Source organism: Centruroides sculpturatus, unplaced genomic scaffold (genome assembly GCF_000671375.1).
Source record: "Centruroides sculpturatus isolate CEXI.00-Female unplaced genomic scaffold, Cexi_2.0 scaffold1464, whole genome shotgun sequence".
NCBI classification, from domain to species: domain Eukaryota; kingdom Metazoa; phylum Arthropoda; class Arachnida; order Scorpiones; family Buthidae; genus Centruroides; species Centruroides sculpturatus.
Window position 1 is genome coordinate 147060 of NW_019392611.1, and position 20321 is coordinate 167380.

A 20321-nucleotide genomic window follows, 5' to 3' on the forward strand; every position below is an offset into this window, starting at 1 on the left:
TACAGGGCATACCTCACTTTAAAGTGCTTTGCCAATATTGTGCTTTTCAATTATATTCACATTTTTTATTTTTAGAATTTGTTTTGCCTTTAAGCTGGTTTTCAAAATATTTTTTATTTTTTAATATTTTTAGTTTTGCATCTATTTTTAGACCTATTACCATTGTGCACTTAATAAATAATAATGAAATATGATTTTAGGATTTGTATGTACTGGCATGTAGAAAAAGGATTACTTTAACCTTTTATGTTTTAAATTCTTCAAACATGTTTACCACCTAATATGAAATGATCTATGTACTCCCAGGTAATGAAATGTTTTGAATAAAGGCAACACTTCCCTTTGCCAAATAGTTCACAGTTCATATACTTTTTGGATAAAAAAAAAGCATAAAATGCTTTAATATGAGCTACTTGATATCATTTCCGCTTATTTTTGAAAATCTTTTGTTGATTGTAAAAATATATAACTAATTTTAATGATATGATATTTTTTAGTTTTATTCAACATATGCAAGACTCACCAGTATATGGTGAGTAGGAATTATGCTGGTTTGGGATACAAAAAGAAACCTAACACATTATCTAACTCTACATATTTATTTAAATTCTATATACACTGATAGACTGAGATACACAAGTAATGGCTAACAGAGTTCAGTCCACATACCATATATCATGGATTGTGGTACCTGCAATTTTGCATTAGAGAAAAAGTGATATTAAAAACTTTGTCTTTATCAAAAAGTTTGACAAACTTTATACAGTGATATACATTTAGAAAACTGAGTCATTGATTCTACAGTCAGTTATACAGTTTAAGTACAGATTAAAATTCTACTGGACCAAACACCGCTTTGTGTTCTTCAGTCCAGTAGAACTTTATATCTTTCTTTAGTAAATAGGAAAGGGGCTTCAAAGATTTTGCATATTTGAAAATATGTCGCCTATAATATCCTGTTAGTCCTAGGAATGCTCTTACATTTTGTTCATTCTGTGGTAAGGAGAAATTCTTGACACATTCTATCTTGGATGGATTGGGTCGTATACCCTCTTCCGACACTTCATGTCCTAAAAATTTTATTTGCTGTCTTAATAACTGGCATTACTGGGGTTTTAACTTCAATCCAGCTGTCACAAGGTGCTGAAGGACTAATTCTAGTCGCTCTAAGTGCAAATTAAAATTAGGACTAAACACTAAAATGTCATCCATGTGGATGAGACAAATTTTGTTAAGCCACTTAATATTAAATCTGCCACTTTTTGGACAGTTGCTAGAGCATTATTTAAGCCCATAGTGACCCACTTGAATTGATAATGCTCCAATGGAGTACTGAACCCAGTCTTCTCCTTGGAGTTTGGGCTCAGAGGTAATTTCCAAAAACTGCTTAAAGTATGCATCATGGTGAAATATTGTGCTTTTCCCAGCAAACTTAATGACTCCTGAATGTGGATCAATGAGTATGGGTCTATTTTTGTGATTTTATCTAATTTGTGGTAATCCACCACAAATCTGTAAGATCCCTTTTGCAGACAAATAATGAAAGTGCAGACCCATAGAGAGCTGGATGGTTCAACTTCTACAACCCCACTTCTAATCACATCCACTACTAATTTATCCATTATTTCCCATTGGGTGTATGGAATATGGTATGGGGCACAACAGACTGGGGGACTGTTCCAGTGTCTATCTTATGCTCATTTAAATTGCAATATCCTAAATCAAAATCATCTTTCATGAACAGTATAACAATAATAATATAATAAGTCTAACAAAGGAGTCAGCTTGACTTTCCTTACTTCTCTTAAATCAAATAAATCTGCAAATTGGGCTCTAATCAGTTCATTTTCATTTAATCGCACTATTTTGTTTCACTCAGCATGTTCTTTTATTTCCTCTTCCACTTTAAAGAATACTCTCATTTTACTTCCTTTGTTTATTTTTATCAGTTGTGTCTTTACATTCATAATTCTAACAAATACTCTACTGTGTGTCTGTGTTTTTACTAGCAATAAAAACTTCTTTCCTCTCAAGGGGTGAAGGTTCAACTACTCCTAGCTGATTAGTCACAAGTGGGTGGACTTTTCTCTCTACAATAACCTTTGACCATGGGGGAATGATGTATTCGTCTAACAACATAACATTGTCCAAAGTGTTGCTTTCTCCCTGGTCAAGTTATTAGCTACTGCTTATCTTGAATTTTTTTGCTTCTCTTTCTGTATATTAATTTTCATGTGAATTTTTCTTTTTTGAATTTTTTATGTTTTTATCCTCACTATCCTGGATTATTTTAAATTATCTTTCAATGGTACATGTGCCTTTGTGCTATTTTGTTCATGATTATTTTTGACTTTTTCCATTAATTCAGGACTACTAACATTCTCTTGTAAGTTGGCTAACCCCAAAAGATTACAGTGTCCCCTGAGGAAAAGCTTAATGTTGTGTTCCTAACCAAAATCGTTACATTGTACAGTACATCTCGATAATATCCCTACCGAAAATCCTATTGTTTGGTTCAATAATTTTGGGGTTCACTATATGGCAATCATGATAAAAGACTAATCATCTGATCCTAAATTTTAATTAAAACTATCTAATCATTTCTCTAACGTGACTGTTAATGCTAACTAATTCTACTGCTCTAGTTTTGACTCACTGCAATTGTTCTAAGTTGGGAAAAAGAACTTTTGATATTAGGGAAACAGCCGTACCTTTCTATCTTCAATTTTGCAAATCACTGTACAAGGAGATAAATCTCAACCTTTCAATTCATTTAGCCCCATTAATTGTGTTTTATCAGTACTGTTTGAGGGTTGTGCTGCATTTCAATTTTGCTCCCAAGTTTTGACTGAGGTGATTCTGTTTCTCATGTTTGTTCATTTTCTGAGTGGCTGTTCTCTGGGGCGGATAAAACAAAATATCTAGAAGAGATTGCATTGGGTGGTGTTTATTTAGTATCAAAATTACCTCCAGTCCAACACTGACCGTAATGCAGTGAGTAAAAGGGTAACGGTTCAAAACATCCATCATTTCTGGGTTCAATTTGTCTAAAGCATGCTTGATAAAAAGGTGTCTGCCTTGAGTGATTACTTCAAAACGGGTTTGAAAAGTTTCCATTAGAGCCCAGCCACTCTGGAGCATCTCAATTTGCTCTCCACTTTTCTTGATATGACAAAGGGACATTACTCTGTAACACTCAAGCGATGGTGGTGCATAACATCCATACTCCCACCAATTCATGTTCAGCACATAAAATTTTATCAGTCTTTCTCATTTTCCTTTCCTTAGGGGTAATGAACTTGGTTCTAAATATGGTTTATAAATTGGGGTATTGCATGAGAGCACAGTATATACAATGGGTGAGTCATGCAAAAACTTTATTTAAATTGTTCTACCATTTTTTCTATGGATTATATGCCATTGTGGATTATATGCACAAAAACACAATGTATCTAAATATAATTATCATAATATTAAATTCTTATCACTACATATTAAATTATTAATACATTCAAATTTTCAGTTATCAAGTAACATAATTCATGTAATGGTAAATAAGACAACTATTCAATAAAATGGAAAAATTCTTAATATAATTTCCTTTGATTTAAAGGTTCTTAATAAAGACAAAAAAATGAAAATAACAGAATTAAAATTAAATTTATTGCCAGCAAACATAAAAATTATAAAAATATTACTTTATGAATACTAATCTTCATTAATTTTTCAAGTTCCAATAACCATTTTTCTACTTGACCATGAGCATTTTCTGGGATTATTTTTTCCAAAAGTGATACTTTTTCATTTTCGGAACTGATCATATCTGTAATCATCATATCATCTGTAAATACCAATTCTGCAATACCTTCAAAGCATTTCTTTAAATGTGGTTGAACTCTGAAAAAAATATTTACTTCATATATATATTGTTTATAAATATATATAATATTTTTGTACATTTTAAATAGTAGCTATATTTTTAAATGCTTTATCTTCCTAACAAATACCTAAAATATTTCAGTTTTGATTACTTCCCTTCTTTGAGAAAAAGTCTGATATAGCATCACATAACTCCCTTTATTATTGATAATACTGTAGTGCTACAGTACTAATTATTATTATTTTTTTCCCTCATTCTTTCCTTCTCTTCTTAAAATTTTCCCTTTCCTATTGCTTCTTTTTTTACCTTGCATTCCCTGTGCATTCTATTATTCTGTCTTTCTGTTTTATCTGTCTTTTACCACATTTTTTCAGCAATCCAGTGAGGACTGACTACTGGTTTGGCCTGAGGAGCCATGTGCATAGAGGAGGAGATCAAACTCTGCAGAAAGATATAAAAAGGAAGTAAGAACAAGAGTAAAGAACTTTTTTTCCCCTCAGTTTGGAGTTGAGTCTTGGTGATACTCACCACTGGACTCCACCCCAGACATGTCAATTGGAGAGGACAAGCATGAAGAAAAACGATTGTGGTCTAGAGACAAGGCTCAGAACTTTCGAGGAGGACAAAACTGATTCAATTCATTCTCTTCAGACTGTATCAGACTGATAAGATCAAGAAGATTCACATCAGACATGGATATTAACCATGTATCGTTCGTGAATGATATTTGTTTTCAAGTTAGTGAAAAAAGTGGTGATTGCAACAAGCGTAATCTATTCCATGGAACTGACTTACCTCCTAATTTTTCTTCTTTCTTCACTTTCACATCTAATACTTCCCTTCCTAATAGATTTAGATGCATGCATATCGCATATTTAGTACACAAGTTATTTCCATATCGTTGGTTACAAATTTGCATATCACATATTTAGTTTATAAGTTATTTCTGTATTGTTGGTTTAAAGTTATATATCTAAATTTTAATGAAACTACCCATTAGTGAACAAAAGAGCAAGGAATGTAGTTGCCAAACTTTGTAACCATTTGAACAGTTTGTTTAGTAAAATTATTGATTAATCAAATCATTTGTTGTGGTATCAGTTCCTTATTATTCATGTGTTATGAGTTTCACAATACATTATGAATAGTAGTGTAAAACAATAAATATATGGATTTTTAATCGTATAATCTAGCAATTTTTTTATCTTACTGATATGAATTATATATTATATGTATAGAATGATAATATATAATTCATATCAGTAGGATATGCTAATAAGTTCTGATATAAATATAAATGTCTACAATTCAAGTTTATTAAAATGTAATATTATAACAAACACATTTTTTATAACGAATAGGTAATAAGGTAGATAACATATATTTTATAGTGTTAAAATATTCACCACATGCTTTGATACAGGCCTTTATTCTTGGTGTCAATTCTTCTATGGCAGGATGGATGCTTTCCATGGGAAAGACAGCACTTACTATTCTTGAGAAATCCCTTCTCCAAGACCACTCTTGAAAAAGATATTTCTTGAGAGCCTCAACACTTGTGTGGGGCTTAGCATAGATCTTCAGCTGAAATTTTGACCATATGGAGTAATCTATCAGGTTCAGGTCTATGTGACGTAGTAAAAATGTCATTTTTCCTAAAAAAAGAAATCTGAAATTTTTTATTTTAACCAATCCTGTGTAATATTGACACTTTGGGAAGAGCTGAATCTTTCTGAAAGGTTCAAGACTGATTTTTAAACAGAGTTCTGTTCTACCACTAATTGGAGAATCTCTATCTTGTGGTTTCTGATACTCACTTAAACCTCTGTTGATACAAAATACCACTTTTTTTGCCAAATGATCCCTGCCCAGACCATCACACTTCCAGGATTATGTCTTTTCAGACTTCTAGACATGCAAATAGATACCTTTGGCACTGATTTAGTATAGATACAATGATTTTGCTTGTTAAATTTTTCCTCCAATGTAAAAAAATTTTTCATCTGTGAAGAGAATATTTTTTGACATCATCATCTCCATACCCCTGTAAAAAGCATTGACAATGAATCAGTTTTTTCTTCTTTTGAGTCTGTGTCAACATATGGTAGGTACCATGCTTTAAAGCATTAAGCTTGAGGTTTTTTCAGTATTAGATGACTATTTGTCTTGAGACATTCATCTGTAAGGCCATCTTTCTCTAGCACTGGCAAGGATTTCTCATTCAGCTATTCAAATCCTTAAACATTTGTAGTCCTTTATCTCTCAAATAACCACTTCTCAGTAGGTCTCAATACTGTTAGTTTTCTTGTATCTCTTAATAGTATAGTATATCAAGTTTCTTTAATATTTTCAAGTTTCAGATTTATTTATTCCTTGAAGAAAAATCTGCAGAACTGCCTTATATTTTCTTTGTTCTATTAGCCATAGAGGAACTACATGACTGCAACTTACCTTACATAAAATTTTAAAAACATCTGTAAAGCTAATAGAACACATATGAAAATTTAAATGAATGAAGATGTCACAGGAATAAAAAACTAAGGCAAATTTTGTATGAGAACTTATTAGCATACAGACATATTGATATCATAATTATATTGTGTTACCCACACAGCAGTAATTGATGTTTGTATGAACAGAAATGAAGTTTATTAAATAAATTAAACAAAACAAATTTAAATAAATTGAAACAAGTTATTAATTAGAGAGCAAAAAAAACAGAAGGTTCAAACAAATGAAAATTACTGTATTTCCTAATATTCTATGTATGTGATGTAAGTTACTGAAAAAAAAAGCCAAAAATTTTAAGCTTTAAAAAATCCACAGAAACTAATAATGGAAACAATCAAAGAAGATAAGTATATTAACATTTCATTATGGATACTTAGGCAGGTGATGATTAAATAAAATGTTCATAGTCAGTGTTCTGTTATCCAAATCAACATCTTATGAGAGGTCAAAAATAGTAAGCCAACAGACATTGCTAGGAGTCACAATCTGCCATTGACAACAGTGACCAGAACCTTAAAGAACAAATGTAAAATTTTGAAGGAAGACAAAAAAAATACATACACAGACTATATGCACCTTAATATTTTTCATTTCCAGTGCAAATATATATTTTATTTTTCAAATTCTCATTTACAGTTAATATAAATAATTCAGAGTCCAGTCATATGATTCATTTTAAGTAAGTATTCATTAAATTAATAATCAATCAAACAAAGTTTTATTTATATATAAGGCTATAGCCTGTTACAGGGGGTCATTAAATTAATAAATAATTCTAAGTATATTTAATAATTCTGTAATAAAAATTACCTCAGAGGATCTTTTGTTTCCGATAATATTTCTAGTAACTCATCATTTGATAAGAAAAAAAATCTAGGAAAGAATAAGCGTTTCTTTTCTAAATATCCACTCAAGCCCTATAAAAGTTGCATGAAATATACTATTAACAGTTAATTTGAAAAATTTAATCATTTGATATGCATTAATATCTCTAATATATTAATATAATCATGTAATACATAAACAAGTACACAATAATATTAAATATATAAATACAAATAATTCCATTTATTTAATATAATATTTTTAATTACTTGATTATACAAGTCAATTATACAGTCAAATATTTTAAAATAAGATTTTAATCATATTTAAGTAAATTTTACATAGTTGTAAGCTCTTGTCTCTAATAAATTAAATTAAATAATTATTTCAAATAACCAATGGGTAGAGATTCTGAATTAAGTGTTAATAGTATTGAAAAATTTTTATGCAATATTAGTAATGTTAATTTTTACCCAAATTATAAAATGGCTTCTTTTGATATTAAAAATATGTATTCCTCTATCACAAAAGTGATGATAAATAAAACATTGTGGGAAGTAAATTTACAAAAAAAATGGTTACAGTTAATTATGTTTGTTTTAAATAATAATTATTTTGCTTTTGATGAACAATTTTATAAACAAAAAGACAAAATCTCAATGGTTTCATGTTTAGGCCCAAAATTGGCTGAGTTAACAATGTTATCAATAGATCAAGCAATAGTTAATATTAATAGTATAGTTTTCTTGAATAGGTACATAGATGACTGTTTTGTTATATTTGGTGAGAAAATAATAAAACCTTTAGAATATTGGAATTAGTAAATAATATACATAACAAGTAAAATGGCAAGGCCATTTTTGGGATAAGACTATGTCTCGGAGACTCACTACTAAATGGGATCACTTTGACACTCATGGCGGGTCCCATTCTCATTCACCAATCTTCTTTGGTATCGCTGGTTTTGAGAGTGATCAAAGATTGCTGGTCTTGGCTATGGCCATGACCATGACCGCAAGGTCATCCATGAGGCATTTTCGGTGAAATTAACCTATCCAATGCTGAAATTTCTCCCCATTGCGTGCCACCCTTGGTTGAATTTTTGTCGATGACTAATGAAAATTTCTCATTTTTGAAAAAAATAATCATCTGAAATTATTCTTTTATTTTTCACAAACAAAATAAATATATTAATAAATGTAAAAACAAAAAAAAATTATATTCTGGAAGTTGGTTTTAATATAAAATTATAAAGACTAGTGCCATGTAGTTTCAAAAATGTTCTGATGCTGAAACAAGATATCTCGGTCAACTGTCAAGGTCAGCATGTTGCAACCAGAGATATGTCGGAAATAACACAGGACAGGTAAATGGGTTTTTACAAAGATTCATTTGTCATAATTTAATTTTACAATGTTTGCATTTCAAACTTCCCAACGAGCAATGCATGCGCAAATCTCGCACTAGTGCCTGTTTGTAGAAAGAGTGATGCCATTTTGTATTTTATTTTGACTCAGTTCTCAACCCCCTGACTACCTACAAGTCTGGTTTTTTTATGTGCACATGATTTGGGCATCAAATAACTCTGTGCCAAATTGCAACTCCTGACATGTACTCCTTCATACCTCTAAGGCAGTGTTCTTCAATCTTCTTGAATACACGACCCCTTTACAAGTTAAAAAATTCTGGCGACTCTCAGGGCCATATTAAAACTATATCAGTGATTTTAAAAACTATGTATTTAATTTTCTTTCTTTAAATATTGATTGAAAAACCAATTGTATTGTAAAATAAACAGGCACAGTCTTCTCACTAAAATTCTAGTTTTTTTTATTGTAGTGTAGGACCTACAAACCCTTGTCTTTTTTTTCATCCACGACCCCCCGTGTAAGGCTTTGCAACCCTCAGGTTGAAAATCACTGCTCTAAGGTATCCAGCCATCACGGCACTGTGATTTTATAAACAAGACATAATATCATCAAAAATATTGCTTTTGAGATAGAGTCATAAAACAATAGTGAGTGAATCCTGGCTACCAATTCTCATCAAGTGGAATCAGTGTTAAAAAATACTATAGACCAGGGGTCAACAGGAGCGGCTTGCGAGCAGCATGCGGCTCTTTGCATAGATGTTTGCGGCTATTCGAACATAAACTCTAACTTCACCTCATCTCAAGCAGCCTTATAACTTATAAGTTTATGAGATAGAGCCGCTGAACAAACTTCGACTCGTACAGCATACTCTCTACCACTCTTTAGCCCATCTGCACATGACCACACTCGCATTGATCAATATGAGTCGCATGCGAGTGGTAGCATTTGAAGCATATCTATGTATATAACCCATTGAACGCATTGATCCATGTAATGTTATGTCAAAGACGGCCACTAGAGGCACCATTTAGGAAAAATGAAGAACAGTTTTGGTGAACGTTTTCAACAATTCAGAGCAAATAAAGCTACACTAGCTTTCATCGTACATCCTCACAAAATAAATGTCAATGAACTTAACACCTTTTGACACAGATCCTCCAGATGCAGTTAATAGATTTAAAAAGCAGGGAACTGTGGAGGATCAAATTCACAGATCCGACCAACCGCTTGGAAGAACTCAAAAGAGAGAAATCTCATTTAATTTCTCAGCACAAGTGGATAGCTATAAAACAACTGCCTAAAATAGAAACAATAATATATGATACATGGAATAGTTTGCCTGACATATAATGGGTTAAAAAAACTAGCTTTTGGTATTCTCACAATCTTTGGCTCTACATACATATTCAAACAAACATTCTCAACTATGAACCAAATAAAAAATAAACTTAGAAACAGAATAATGGATGAAAATTTACAATCATGTATTCAATTAAAAATAAGTAGTTATTTGCCAGATATAGTAAAGCTATCAAAAGCGATGCATGGACACCATTCTAATTAAATTTTTAAATAAAGAATCTTGAACTTTTTCCCCTAAAAATCCATATTGTATACATATGTATATTACATATATGTGGCTCTCCGGTACTTTTGTTATCCTGTTTCCATGACAATTTGGCTCTTCACTTGATAAACTGCCAACCCCTGTTATAGACTCACTTAACATATATATATAAAAGACTAATTAATTTTACTTATGTGATACATTTCAGTCTTCACTACTAGACCCTCTTCAATGACAATTACAGTAGAACCTCGATTATTCGGACTAATTGGGGATGAAGGTAGTCCGGATAAGGGAAAATCCGGATAATCGAAACAAATACTTTAGTTTGTCTTTTAATGATAATATAACACGTTTTCTTTTCGATGACATATCGGTAATATTAAAAGTAAATACTGTATTTAAATCGCGATCAAATTTTCAAGAAACAAACGTTCGTATTAAACTTGGACTACTACTGACCAACGCTAACAGACTACGTATTGTTTAAAAGGCCCTCTGGTGCCGCAAGAAGACGGATTTTATAAAATAAAAAGCAGTTGAAACTGCATTTTTATGAATAAAAATTTGACAAACTATTTATCGTTTTATGACGAGTNGGCATATCTTCCGCCTCATAAACACTATTAACAGCAATGCGTGTTAATTTTTGAGTGTCTGTATCATCTCTAGGATTATCTTCTGGACAGAAAGCGTCTAATTGTGACGCTAGCTCCTGTATAAGAGTCCGTGGTTCATTACGGTTATGTAATGATGTTGTCATAATAGTCGTTTTCCGTAGTTTGTTGGTACAAAGTTTCGTTAAGTATCCCCATGGATTTCTCGAGGTGTTGGTGCAAAATGTTTGCCAACTACGTAATTTCTCCATTTTAATTAATTCCTTATATGATTTTTGGCTGGCAAGATATTCATTTCTACGTTCTGTTCGAAGTTGTTCGTTCCCACATCGTTGATATAATTTTCTTAATTTCCTGGTTTTTTTTCGTAAGTCATCAAGTTCTTGTGTCCACCAAGGTACTGCTTTTCGGACGGAGGTTCCCTTTGGTATAAAATTATTACAGGCCTTATTTATAAGTTCGATATTCTCATTTATTTGATCAACGACAATGTTTTTATCGTCTGAGTAATTAGAATTCCAATTCTCTTCTAGACATTCTTTTATCGCAAACCAATCTGCACGTTTTATAATATATTTTGAACTTACGTTATATGGTTGATTACTATTATTGCTACCATTTAATATATCAAAAGAAATCATTGAGTGTTCCGTAAGACTGTCTTCCTCATCTACTTTCCAGTTGTTAATCATAGGATAAAGATCTCCATTACAGACAGCCACGTCTATCCAACTTTCACCTCTATGTGAGGTAAAAGTAGGAGGGGAAAGGGGGTTATTAAGGATATATAAGTTATTCCGCCCAAAAAATTCCTCCAACAAACCACCTCGTTCATCGAATACGTCCCCTCCCCAAGCAGGAGAATGTGCATTAAAATCCCCTGCAATAATAATGCTAGAGCCTGCAAAGGCATTTATAATTTGTTGCAAATTACCTATGAAGTTCTCAGATTCAGCTCCCCCAGGGAAATAGACATTTAAAATTATTATTCTTTTGTTACCAAGCATTAGTTCCATTACTACTATGTGTTGACAACTGAAATCAGTATGAATCATTATAGAGTAATTTTTGTTAGGTATGAGGGAAATAGCCCATGGATACGAATCCGTACCCCTTAATATTGGGACATTCGTCGGTAAACAAGCTGGTGAGTTTTTAACACAGTATGGCTCTTGAATTAACACGATGTCATAATTGTTTAAATTTTTACTTATAATTGAAGTGGCAGAAATGCTTCTGCCAATATTTATTTGCACAATATGTATACTATTATTGTTAATCAGAGCCATAATCGGTCCTAGATTCTATATACGATTTGATGCGTTGATGCAGAGGGCATATGCTATCTCTAGCGTTATGCATGACGTTATGTAATCCTTCGTGTTCACAGTTATAGCATACTGGTTCTTTTTCGTAATTTGGGCAGTCATTAAACGAATGGTCATCCGTACAATGGCTACAAATATATTGTGATTGTGGGCAATCTTTTGCCGAGTGGTTATAGCCACAACATTTTTATAGGGTTATAGCCACAACATTTTTATAGGGTTATAGCCACAACAGTGTTATAGGGGGGGTCGACTGTATTTAATATAAATACAGTCGACCCCCCTATAACACTGTTGATAATTCCGTTTTATATGAATTCCATGTTGTACGAGTCGCTTAGATTTTGCAAATACGTGTGCCGGACTGTGAATGCTGTGAATGGTTCATGTATTTGTAAAATCTAAGTGACTCGTACAATATGGAATTCATATAAAACGGAATTATCAACAGTGTTATTGGGGGGGGTCGACTGTACGTGTATATAATATATATATATTCCACAAGTAAAATTAGTCTTTTTTTTATATGATCTCAATTACTTGATTCTGTTACAGTTTGATAAATCTTACACCAATTAGTTATTTGAGATAGTTATTTAATTTAAAATTTTACATATTTTTACAGAATAAAAAAGTTACTATTAGGAATATTATTAACTATAAGCGTTCTCTCTTGTTGTATACAGCAATGTATTAAACTCTGAAGATGAGAAGACTTACTTCCAGTGGCGTACCATGGGTGTCAGCCGCCCGAGGTGGAGGAAAATTTCGGTCCCCCTTATTTAGGTATTTCAATTTAAAAGACCAAAACTTCAGTTTTGTCAATGAAGAATTTGGTGGTAGTGCAGCGATCTGTTTAAAATAGTTCTATTGGATATTAGTAGTGTATATAAGCATGAATGAATCATACAAGCAAAAAAAAACAAAAGGTCAACATGTTTCGCAGGATTTCCTCAGATGAAAAAAATTACCAATTCCTGGACTGTCCAGACGATAGCACTATCATAGGCGTGAAGCAAGTATGGATTAGGATGTTTCAAATTTTTACAAGATATTATTATTATTTATTGTGAAATTTTGCCGCCCGGGGTGGGCCACCCCTGCCGCCCCCACTACAGTACGCCNTAACAAATTTATTGGGATTAAATGGGTTAAACTCATTTAGTGTCCTTTAAATAAAGAAAGAAATGCAGTTAAAGTAATTAAGAACTTTTATTGTGTTAAAAGTATTAGTACACTTTAAATAATGACCAATTTTAATTATCAATCAGAAAATGTTTTTAAAATATATATTTATATACTCAAAATATGCAAATTATTGTTATACTTCTACAGAAATATGAAAAATTTATATAAGAGAACAATTCACTGTTATAAAGTTTATCAATACATTTAATTTTGTAATTCTTTAGTAAATGACAAGTGTCAAGAACTAAAAATACTTTTTTACAGCATATTTTAAAACAATTAAAAATGATTAACTTGTAAAATTTCCAAAGTTTTTGAATTTTTAATGCTTGATTTGTTTTTTAGTTAAAAAAAAGTCTGACCAAATGTTTTAAATTATTTAAGTTTTTTTTATTTTAAATATTCCAATCAATAATCCATAAAATATTTTGTAACATAATACAAATTGAGGAATGATATGAAAGAAAAACTAATATGACATTTTAAAATAACATTTTTTAAATTTTCATATTACTTCTAACAAGTGCATTGTCATTTTCAGAAAAGTATTCAACAGACAATAAACAATAAATGCATTTATGTGATAATTTATCAGTATTTTCTTACAGATGATATCAAAATTATAAGGAGTTAATTAAATATCAATTCATTAGTAGAACTTAGAAAAATTTCAACTAAAACATTATGCCAATTAATTTAAAAAACATTTAATAGTGTATACTGCATTAACATTTTTTAAGTTCATTAAATAATGATTTCAATAAATCAAATAACTTATCAAATTCTCTAATTATCAAACTTATCAAATTATCAAGTTAGTTGATTTAATTATTCTTTATTATTAGTTTACTATGTTAATGACTGTTAACTCTTTTATCAGGTTAACTGGCATAATGATTAATTTGATACTTTTATACTATTATTTATGATTATAACAATTTTACTTTTAATGCATACATATGAAATATAGCCAGGGTGTAATTATTATCTTTCATATCCCTGACTATGCAGAAAAGAAAGTATCCCAACTAGGGATAGCTCCTTTCCCCTTCTTATCAAATGCATAGATGTTAAAAATTTTACAATTTCATAAAACTACAAGTTTGATTTTACAGAAACTTAAAGTTGATTTACAAGTGTAACTATGTACTCATTTTTGACACCTAAATTGAATGAAGATTTTTCAGCAGACACTACATGGAGCACATATAACCAGCAGCAATTATGTTTTGCTTTTCAATGGCACTTTTCTTTTACTTTGTTTGCTTACCTAATGTTGTCATTACTGCTAGACAGCAAAATTTAGGAATGCTTATGATAAACAGATCTCCCTAAACTAAAAATCCAAGTGAAGAGTTGCTTAGTGATGTTTTTCTGCTATTTCATGCATGTTTTAAAAATAATTCAGGAATTTTTACAATGCAAGCAAACTATGCAGTGCAATTTTTTCTCACTGCAGTAATACCACTACTGTGAGGCCAGGAACTCACCTGAAGATATGGGAGACACTGTTGAACCAACATCAATAAATGGATGATATATCATTTTCACAAAACTGGGGAAGTGAAGAAATTGGGTGCTGCAAAATTTAATTGTCATATTCCCAGTTGTAGATCACCTGAGAGAGAGAGAGGGAGTAACATAGATCCAAGTTTTTGCAGTCACCCAACACTGAGTCAAAAGTGAAAAAGAAAGTGCAACCTTGGACAGGGAGCAGCCAGGATCATGTATGTATGGTTGCATCCTCTTTGAAAGGGAAGAATAATACATTTTCTATAAATTACAAGACAATTATTCAAGAAAGAACCTAACCCAACCCTTCAGAGATAGCAGATCCCTATTGGGGAAGAAAGAAGTGGTTGGCACTCCACAACCTGAATTGCACCCCTGGTAACAGCTCAGGGCCCAATGGGGAACAGTTCAGATCAACCAAAAATTGGAATTTCAAACAAAAATTGTATAAAAGCCCGTGTCCTCAAGGACACAGGTTAGCTGACATCCGTTTCTTCTGGTGACCTTCATCTTCTTTCTTCAGCAGACAGCAGACTCACCCATCTGATGAGTCAGTCTCTGCCCAAAAACTTTCCGACCTTCTTCAACTTCAACGTGCAACCAAAGTACAAATCTATCCTTCATCAATGTCTTTCCAAGGAACCTGGTGACAAAAAAAAGATCTCACCGATGGAGGACCACCAGGCATCTCTCCATTGTTTCATCTGTATCAATCCCATCAAGACAGCCGATCACTTGCCAAGGTCTTGTCAACTCTAATCTGGTCAGCACCTTCTCATCTTTTTTGACTACTCTTGTAAACATTTCAAATCTCAACCTTGTACTATAAGAATCTATTTGTTGATTCATTAAATGTAAATTGTATAATAAATCTATGTCAGTGTGTCTGTGTTCAGTCTCACTACCCCATATCTCACATCATCCTGACAGATGGTAAGAAAGGCAAGTATTCCTGTCTTTTACTGCAAGATAGGAAAGTCTATACTGTGCCAAGGCATGAGTAGACAGACAATGCACCATTAGATGGAATCCTTACACTACATTGATCTTTGTACCATCTACTTTGTAATAATAAAATGTGATACTATTGTAAGCCTACTAAATTATATATATTATATATAAACCAAATTACTTTTCAATTTAAAAACAAATAATATCATGAATATGAATTGATAAGCTAAACATACAAAAATAATATTTTAGTATCTAATGATATCTTATACTGTAGATATTATTTTGAAGATGTGCTACTTAGAAATTATTTTACATCAAACAATAGTAAGAAATTAAATTAAGTAGATAAATTTCAATTGAAATGTTAACTACAGTAATCAAAATTATTATATAATAAATTAGTATAATAATGTATTATATTAATCTAATAATAAATAAATTAATTTATTATTAGATTAAATTATAGTTTAAATATATAAAATTATTAAGCTTACAGATAAAATTTTACTACCTTCCTTCTTCAGGCATTTGTGCCATAATATCTGGAGAACTAAATATAGATTCCAAATACATCCAAGTGTGCTGTAATTTTAACCATTCATCAATAATTTCTTGAAGTAATTGTAGCTGAATTTCCCAAGACCTAAAAATAAATATTGATAAGTGTATTGTGTTGAAAAATACTCAATAATAATAGAATCTGCTTATTGTAACCATTTTGAAACTTCAGGATATTGAAGCTGATAAGGATGAAAACATATGAAAACAATGTTATTCACTGGTAACAAAAACTCATAAAATATACACCTTAGCAGTAAAAACAAACTTATGTATAAACTATGAGTAATGTTTTCAAGCCAAGAGTGCTAGTGTTAGAAGGAAAGACAAAGGGATAGTTTCTGATACAATAAAAGAGCAGGGAGATGGCTATGATGGAAATAGTTAATGTGAAAAAGTGGAAAGATATTGACAAGTAGGAAAAAAGGGTGTCCTTGTCCCTGCTGTTTATGCACTTGTCGATAACAGAGTGATTATAAATTTAACGACAATGTTGACATGTAAAGGGTAAGAGACAGTTTGGATAATTTTAACTGTCAGCCAATCTACCTCTGTGCCAGGAAGTTGTGCACAGGAAGACAAAACTATAGTGTTCCTACTCTCCTTTATGCTAAGTGACTGATTGATGGAATGGGAACTGTATCTAATATATGCTGCATTGATATGTCTCTTCATTTATGGTCAGGATGATGTACAGTACACTACACTGGCTCATTAACTGGGTCAAAAACCTTAGTACTCTTTTTCTTTTTAAAATCCACTGTTAAAAGTGCATTAAGTAATTCATCTAAGTAACCACAGTGGCTAGTACATATCTTCTTTATTGGACTATATTTTGAGCATTTAAATTGTCAGACATTAGAAATTTGTATGCTAAATTTTTTATGTTCCACAGTTTGAATATCTTATAACACATCTAAGGATGAGCTATAAAGTGAATTGAAAATGTTTGTTTTAAATATTTGTACTTAAATATAAATATTAAGTATTCATTCATTAATTATTATTATTTTTTGTCAAAAGAGAGCCTAAAAATGTCTGTTTAATCTAAGATAATGATAACTATAACCAAATTGTAATTTCATTAAACAGATTCTATTGTATAACAGTTAATTTATATCATATATTATTTTTATCATAAATTTCATCATAAAAAGATTTGTTTTATATTAGTAACGACTTTTGATACTCATAAATCACAAATTTTTATTTGGAGAGATTTAATGTATTCAATAATTTATGACAATATTAAGTTGTTAATTCTTTGAAAAATAAAAAACCAAAAAATTTCTATAGTTTCAAAACAATAATCCTCAACATTATTTATAATTTAAAAAGACTTCAATAAAAATAATCAAGTACTCTTTAAAACAGAAAAAATTTAACAACAATATTATTTTAATAAAATCTAATTCTAAAATCAATATTATTGAATATTTTATATCTGATGGTTTATTAGTTTTTAGCTCATTTTGTGTCTAAAAAATACATATTATAGATATAAATATTCTTATTCAATTTGAGCCAAGTTACTCTGTTATGTCTAATTCTTCTTAACTTCATAAACATTAAATATGCACTACAAACAAATAATAAACAACTAAAAATATTATTAATATAGTTAAAAAATAACTGACTTGATATCATTTTCAAATGGTTTTATGTAAGGAGATGAAATCATAGTCCCAGTTTTCACAATTTGATCATCAAGCATCTGCTGTATATCATCAACAGATAATAAAATATTTGTTTCTGTATCTCCATGTATACCTAAAATAAATCTTGTCTGAAAAGATTTTTGAAAACATGAAATGGATCTATAAATTTCCTTTTAGTTATATTATAAATAATTTATTACTAATTCTTACATTTTCCCACTCTTGTTTCATTTTTAAATAAGATTTCTCAAGATTATATTCTTTGGTGGCAACATCACTAATTCCAGCAATGTGTGGAATGTATTCTTCAATGTGATATTCGAACATATCATCTAAAGTAGTTTCTTCAGTATGTTTTAATTCAAATCCAATTAAATTTGACATTTCTTCCCAATGTCTATCCTTAAGACCAGGATTGCATATAGTTTGAATTAATGGCATATGTTTTCTGAATTCATCAATATCAGCTTTAACCTGAAAATAAATTATTATTAACATGAAATAAATAAGAAAAAGTAGTTATTATTAAAATTATCTTTTGTAATCAATTCAAATATAATAAATATAGTAAAATCAACTTATTGTAATTGCAGATATTGTTGTCAGTTGTCTAATGTTAACAAGTCTTTAAACATACAAGTTAAAATATACGTTAGTAAAGTTTTTCACATTTTTTGCGAGAACATAGGGAACATGCAATCATTGTTATCAGTCTTAACTACTGTTTTGTTTTATACATTATTTGTTTGCAGTATAATAGTTTAAATAGCCTTTCTTACTTGAAATATACTTGCTATTGGTAAAGCAAATACTGTAAAAAAGCAACAGTCAAACTTGAATCAAAAAACTTCCTCATGAATTACTATTAATTACTAATAATAACTGTATTAAAATTTAATAAATCTTCAAGTTATGCATTGAAGATTTATTAAATTTTATGATCTTATTTTGAAGTTATGCATTTTTTAATTGGTTTAGCATGTCCTTTCAATCTGAATAAGATTAGAATTTAAATCAATAAAATCAGAATTTCCACTAATTGCAATCTTTATTTACTTATCCTAATGTAATTAATTATTATTACATATCATTGTAGCATGCTCCAAAATGATCATAATAAGAAGATTCCACTGTATATAATAATTTTTATGATAATATATATATATATATAATAAGTTAAGATACTTTTCAACTGTTTTAATATACATAGTTTTATATATATATACCAAAAACCAAAAACTATGTGTGTGTATATATATATATATATATATATACTATGTGTATATGTTGTGTATATATATATATATACACATAGTTTTTGGTTTTTGGTATGCATATAATTAAAAATGAATAGTTGATATAAAAAATTAAAACAGTTTGAAAATTATCTTAACTTATAAAAACTATTAAGTTTTATTATATGAAATAATAAAGTATATCATAAATTTTTTCATGTGATTGTTGAAACTATTAATTACATGTTTTTCTTAATTTAAAAAGTGAACAACATATTTTCAGAAAATTTATTTAGCTTTATCCCAATTATAATTTTCTATATTCTATAAAGTTTTAAAGAAGTATTACAGTAAATGACATAAAAAACTTAAAATTTTAAAACAATTACCTTCATTATAATTTTTAAAGGATCTGGAACATCTGAAAATGTTCTTTCCAATTTGAACAATGTTCGTAAAATAGAACTAATATCATGTTCTATTAATTCAGCATCAACATTCTTCATTGGACCTTGTGTCCAAATCCTGAAATACAATTTTAATTTAGTTTATATACAAAAATTCTTTCCAATTTTTTTGAAATTTAAACTAATGCATAAAATGTATCATTCAAAATTTCCAATTTAATAATATGCTACTAATATGATGTGCACACATAACAGAAAAACAAATAATAAGACAATCATTAAACGTAATAATTATTAACAATAGACTGTATACAGGGTGTTTCACATAAGATGTTAGAAGTCAATACTTGTAAAAATATGTTTCCAATAAAAATATTGATAAGAATAAAAGTTTAATATTTTTGAAGAATCTTTTTAATGCCATAAAAATACTCCCTTCTGGATGGGACAGGAGTCAATTTTGAAACTACAAATGAAAAACCATTTGTAGTTTCAAACTATTCCAATTTATTTAAAAAAAATTTATAGATTCTGCTTAAAAATAAATTTTTTTTAAAAACATTTTTTTCAAAAAATGATAATTTTAAAAATTATGATATGTATTGTACATTTTGAAAGATAACAGTCTAATAATAATGCTACTTTTTTATGAGTTAATTAATTGAAACAGATTTCAAAATTGTTAATGATTCATTTTTAATCAATTCT

The 20321-nt window shown here is 29.9% G+C and overlaps 1 protein-coding gene across 1 annotated transcript in view; it reads right to left on the reverse strand.

Moving 5' to 3' along the window:
* The window catches only part of LOC111617680 (dynein heavy chain 7, axonemal-like), a 168383-nt gene that overhangs the window by 133352 nt on the left and 14710 nt on the right, over nucleotides 1–20321 (reverse strand). The window contains exons 5-11 of the mRNA XM_023358964.1: nucleotides 19596–19731; nucleotides 18182–18445; nucleotides 17951–18099; nucleotides 16267–16398; nucleotides 10788–11808; nucleotides 7202–7308; nucleotides 3699–3897 (exon numbers count right to left, since the gene is read on the reverse strand). Of these exons, the coding sequence (XP_023214732.1) occupies nucleotides 3699–3897; nucleotides 7202–7308; nucleotides 10788–11808; nucleotides 16267–16398; nucleotides 17951–18099; nucleotides 18182–18445; nucleotides 19596–19731 (2008 nt within the window). The remainder of the gene's footprint in view (nucleotides 1–3698; nucleotides 3898–7201; nucleotides 7309–10787; nucleotides 11809–16266; nucleotides 16399–17950; nucleotides 18100–18181; nucleotides 18446–19595; nucleotides 19732–20321) is intronic.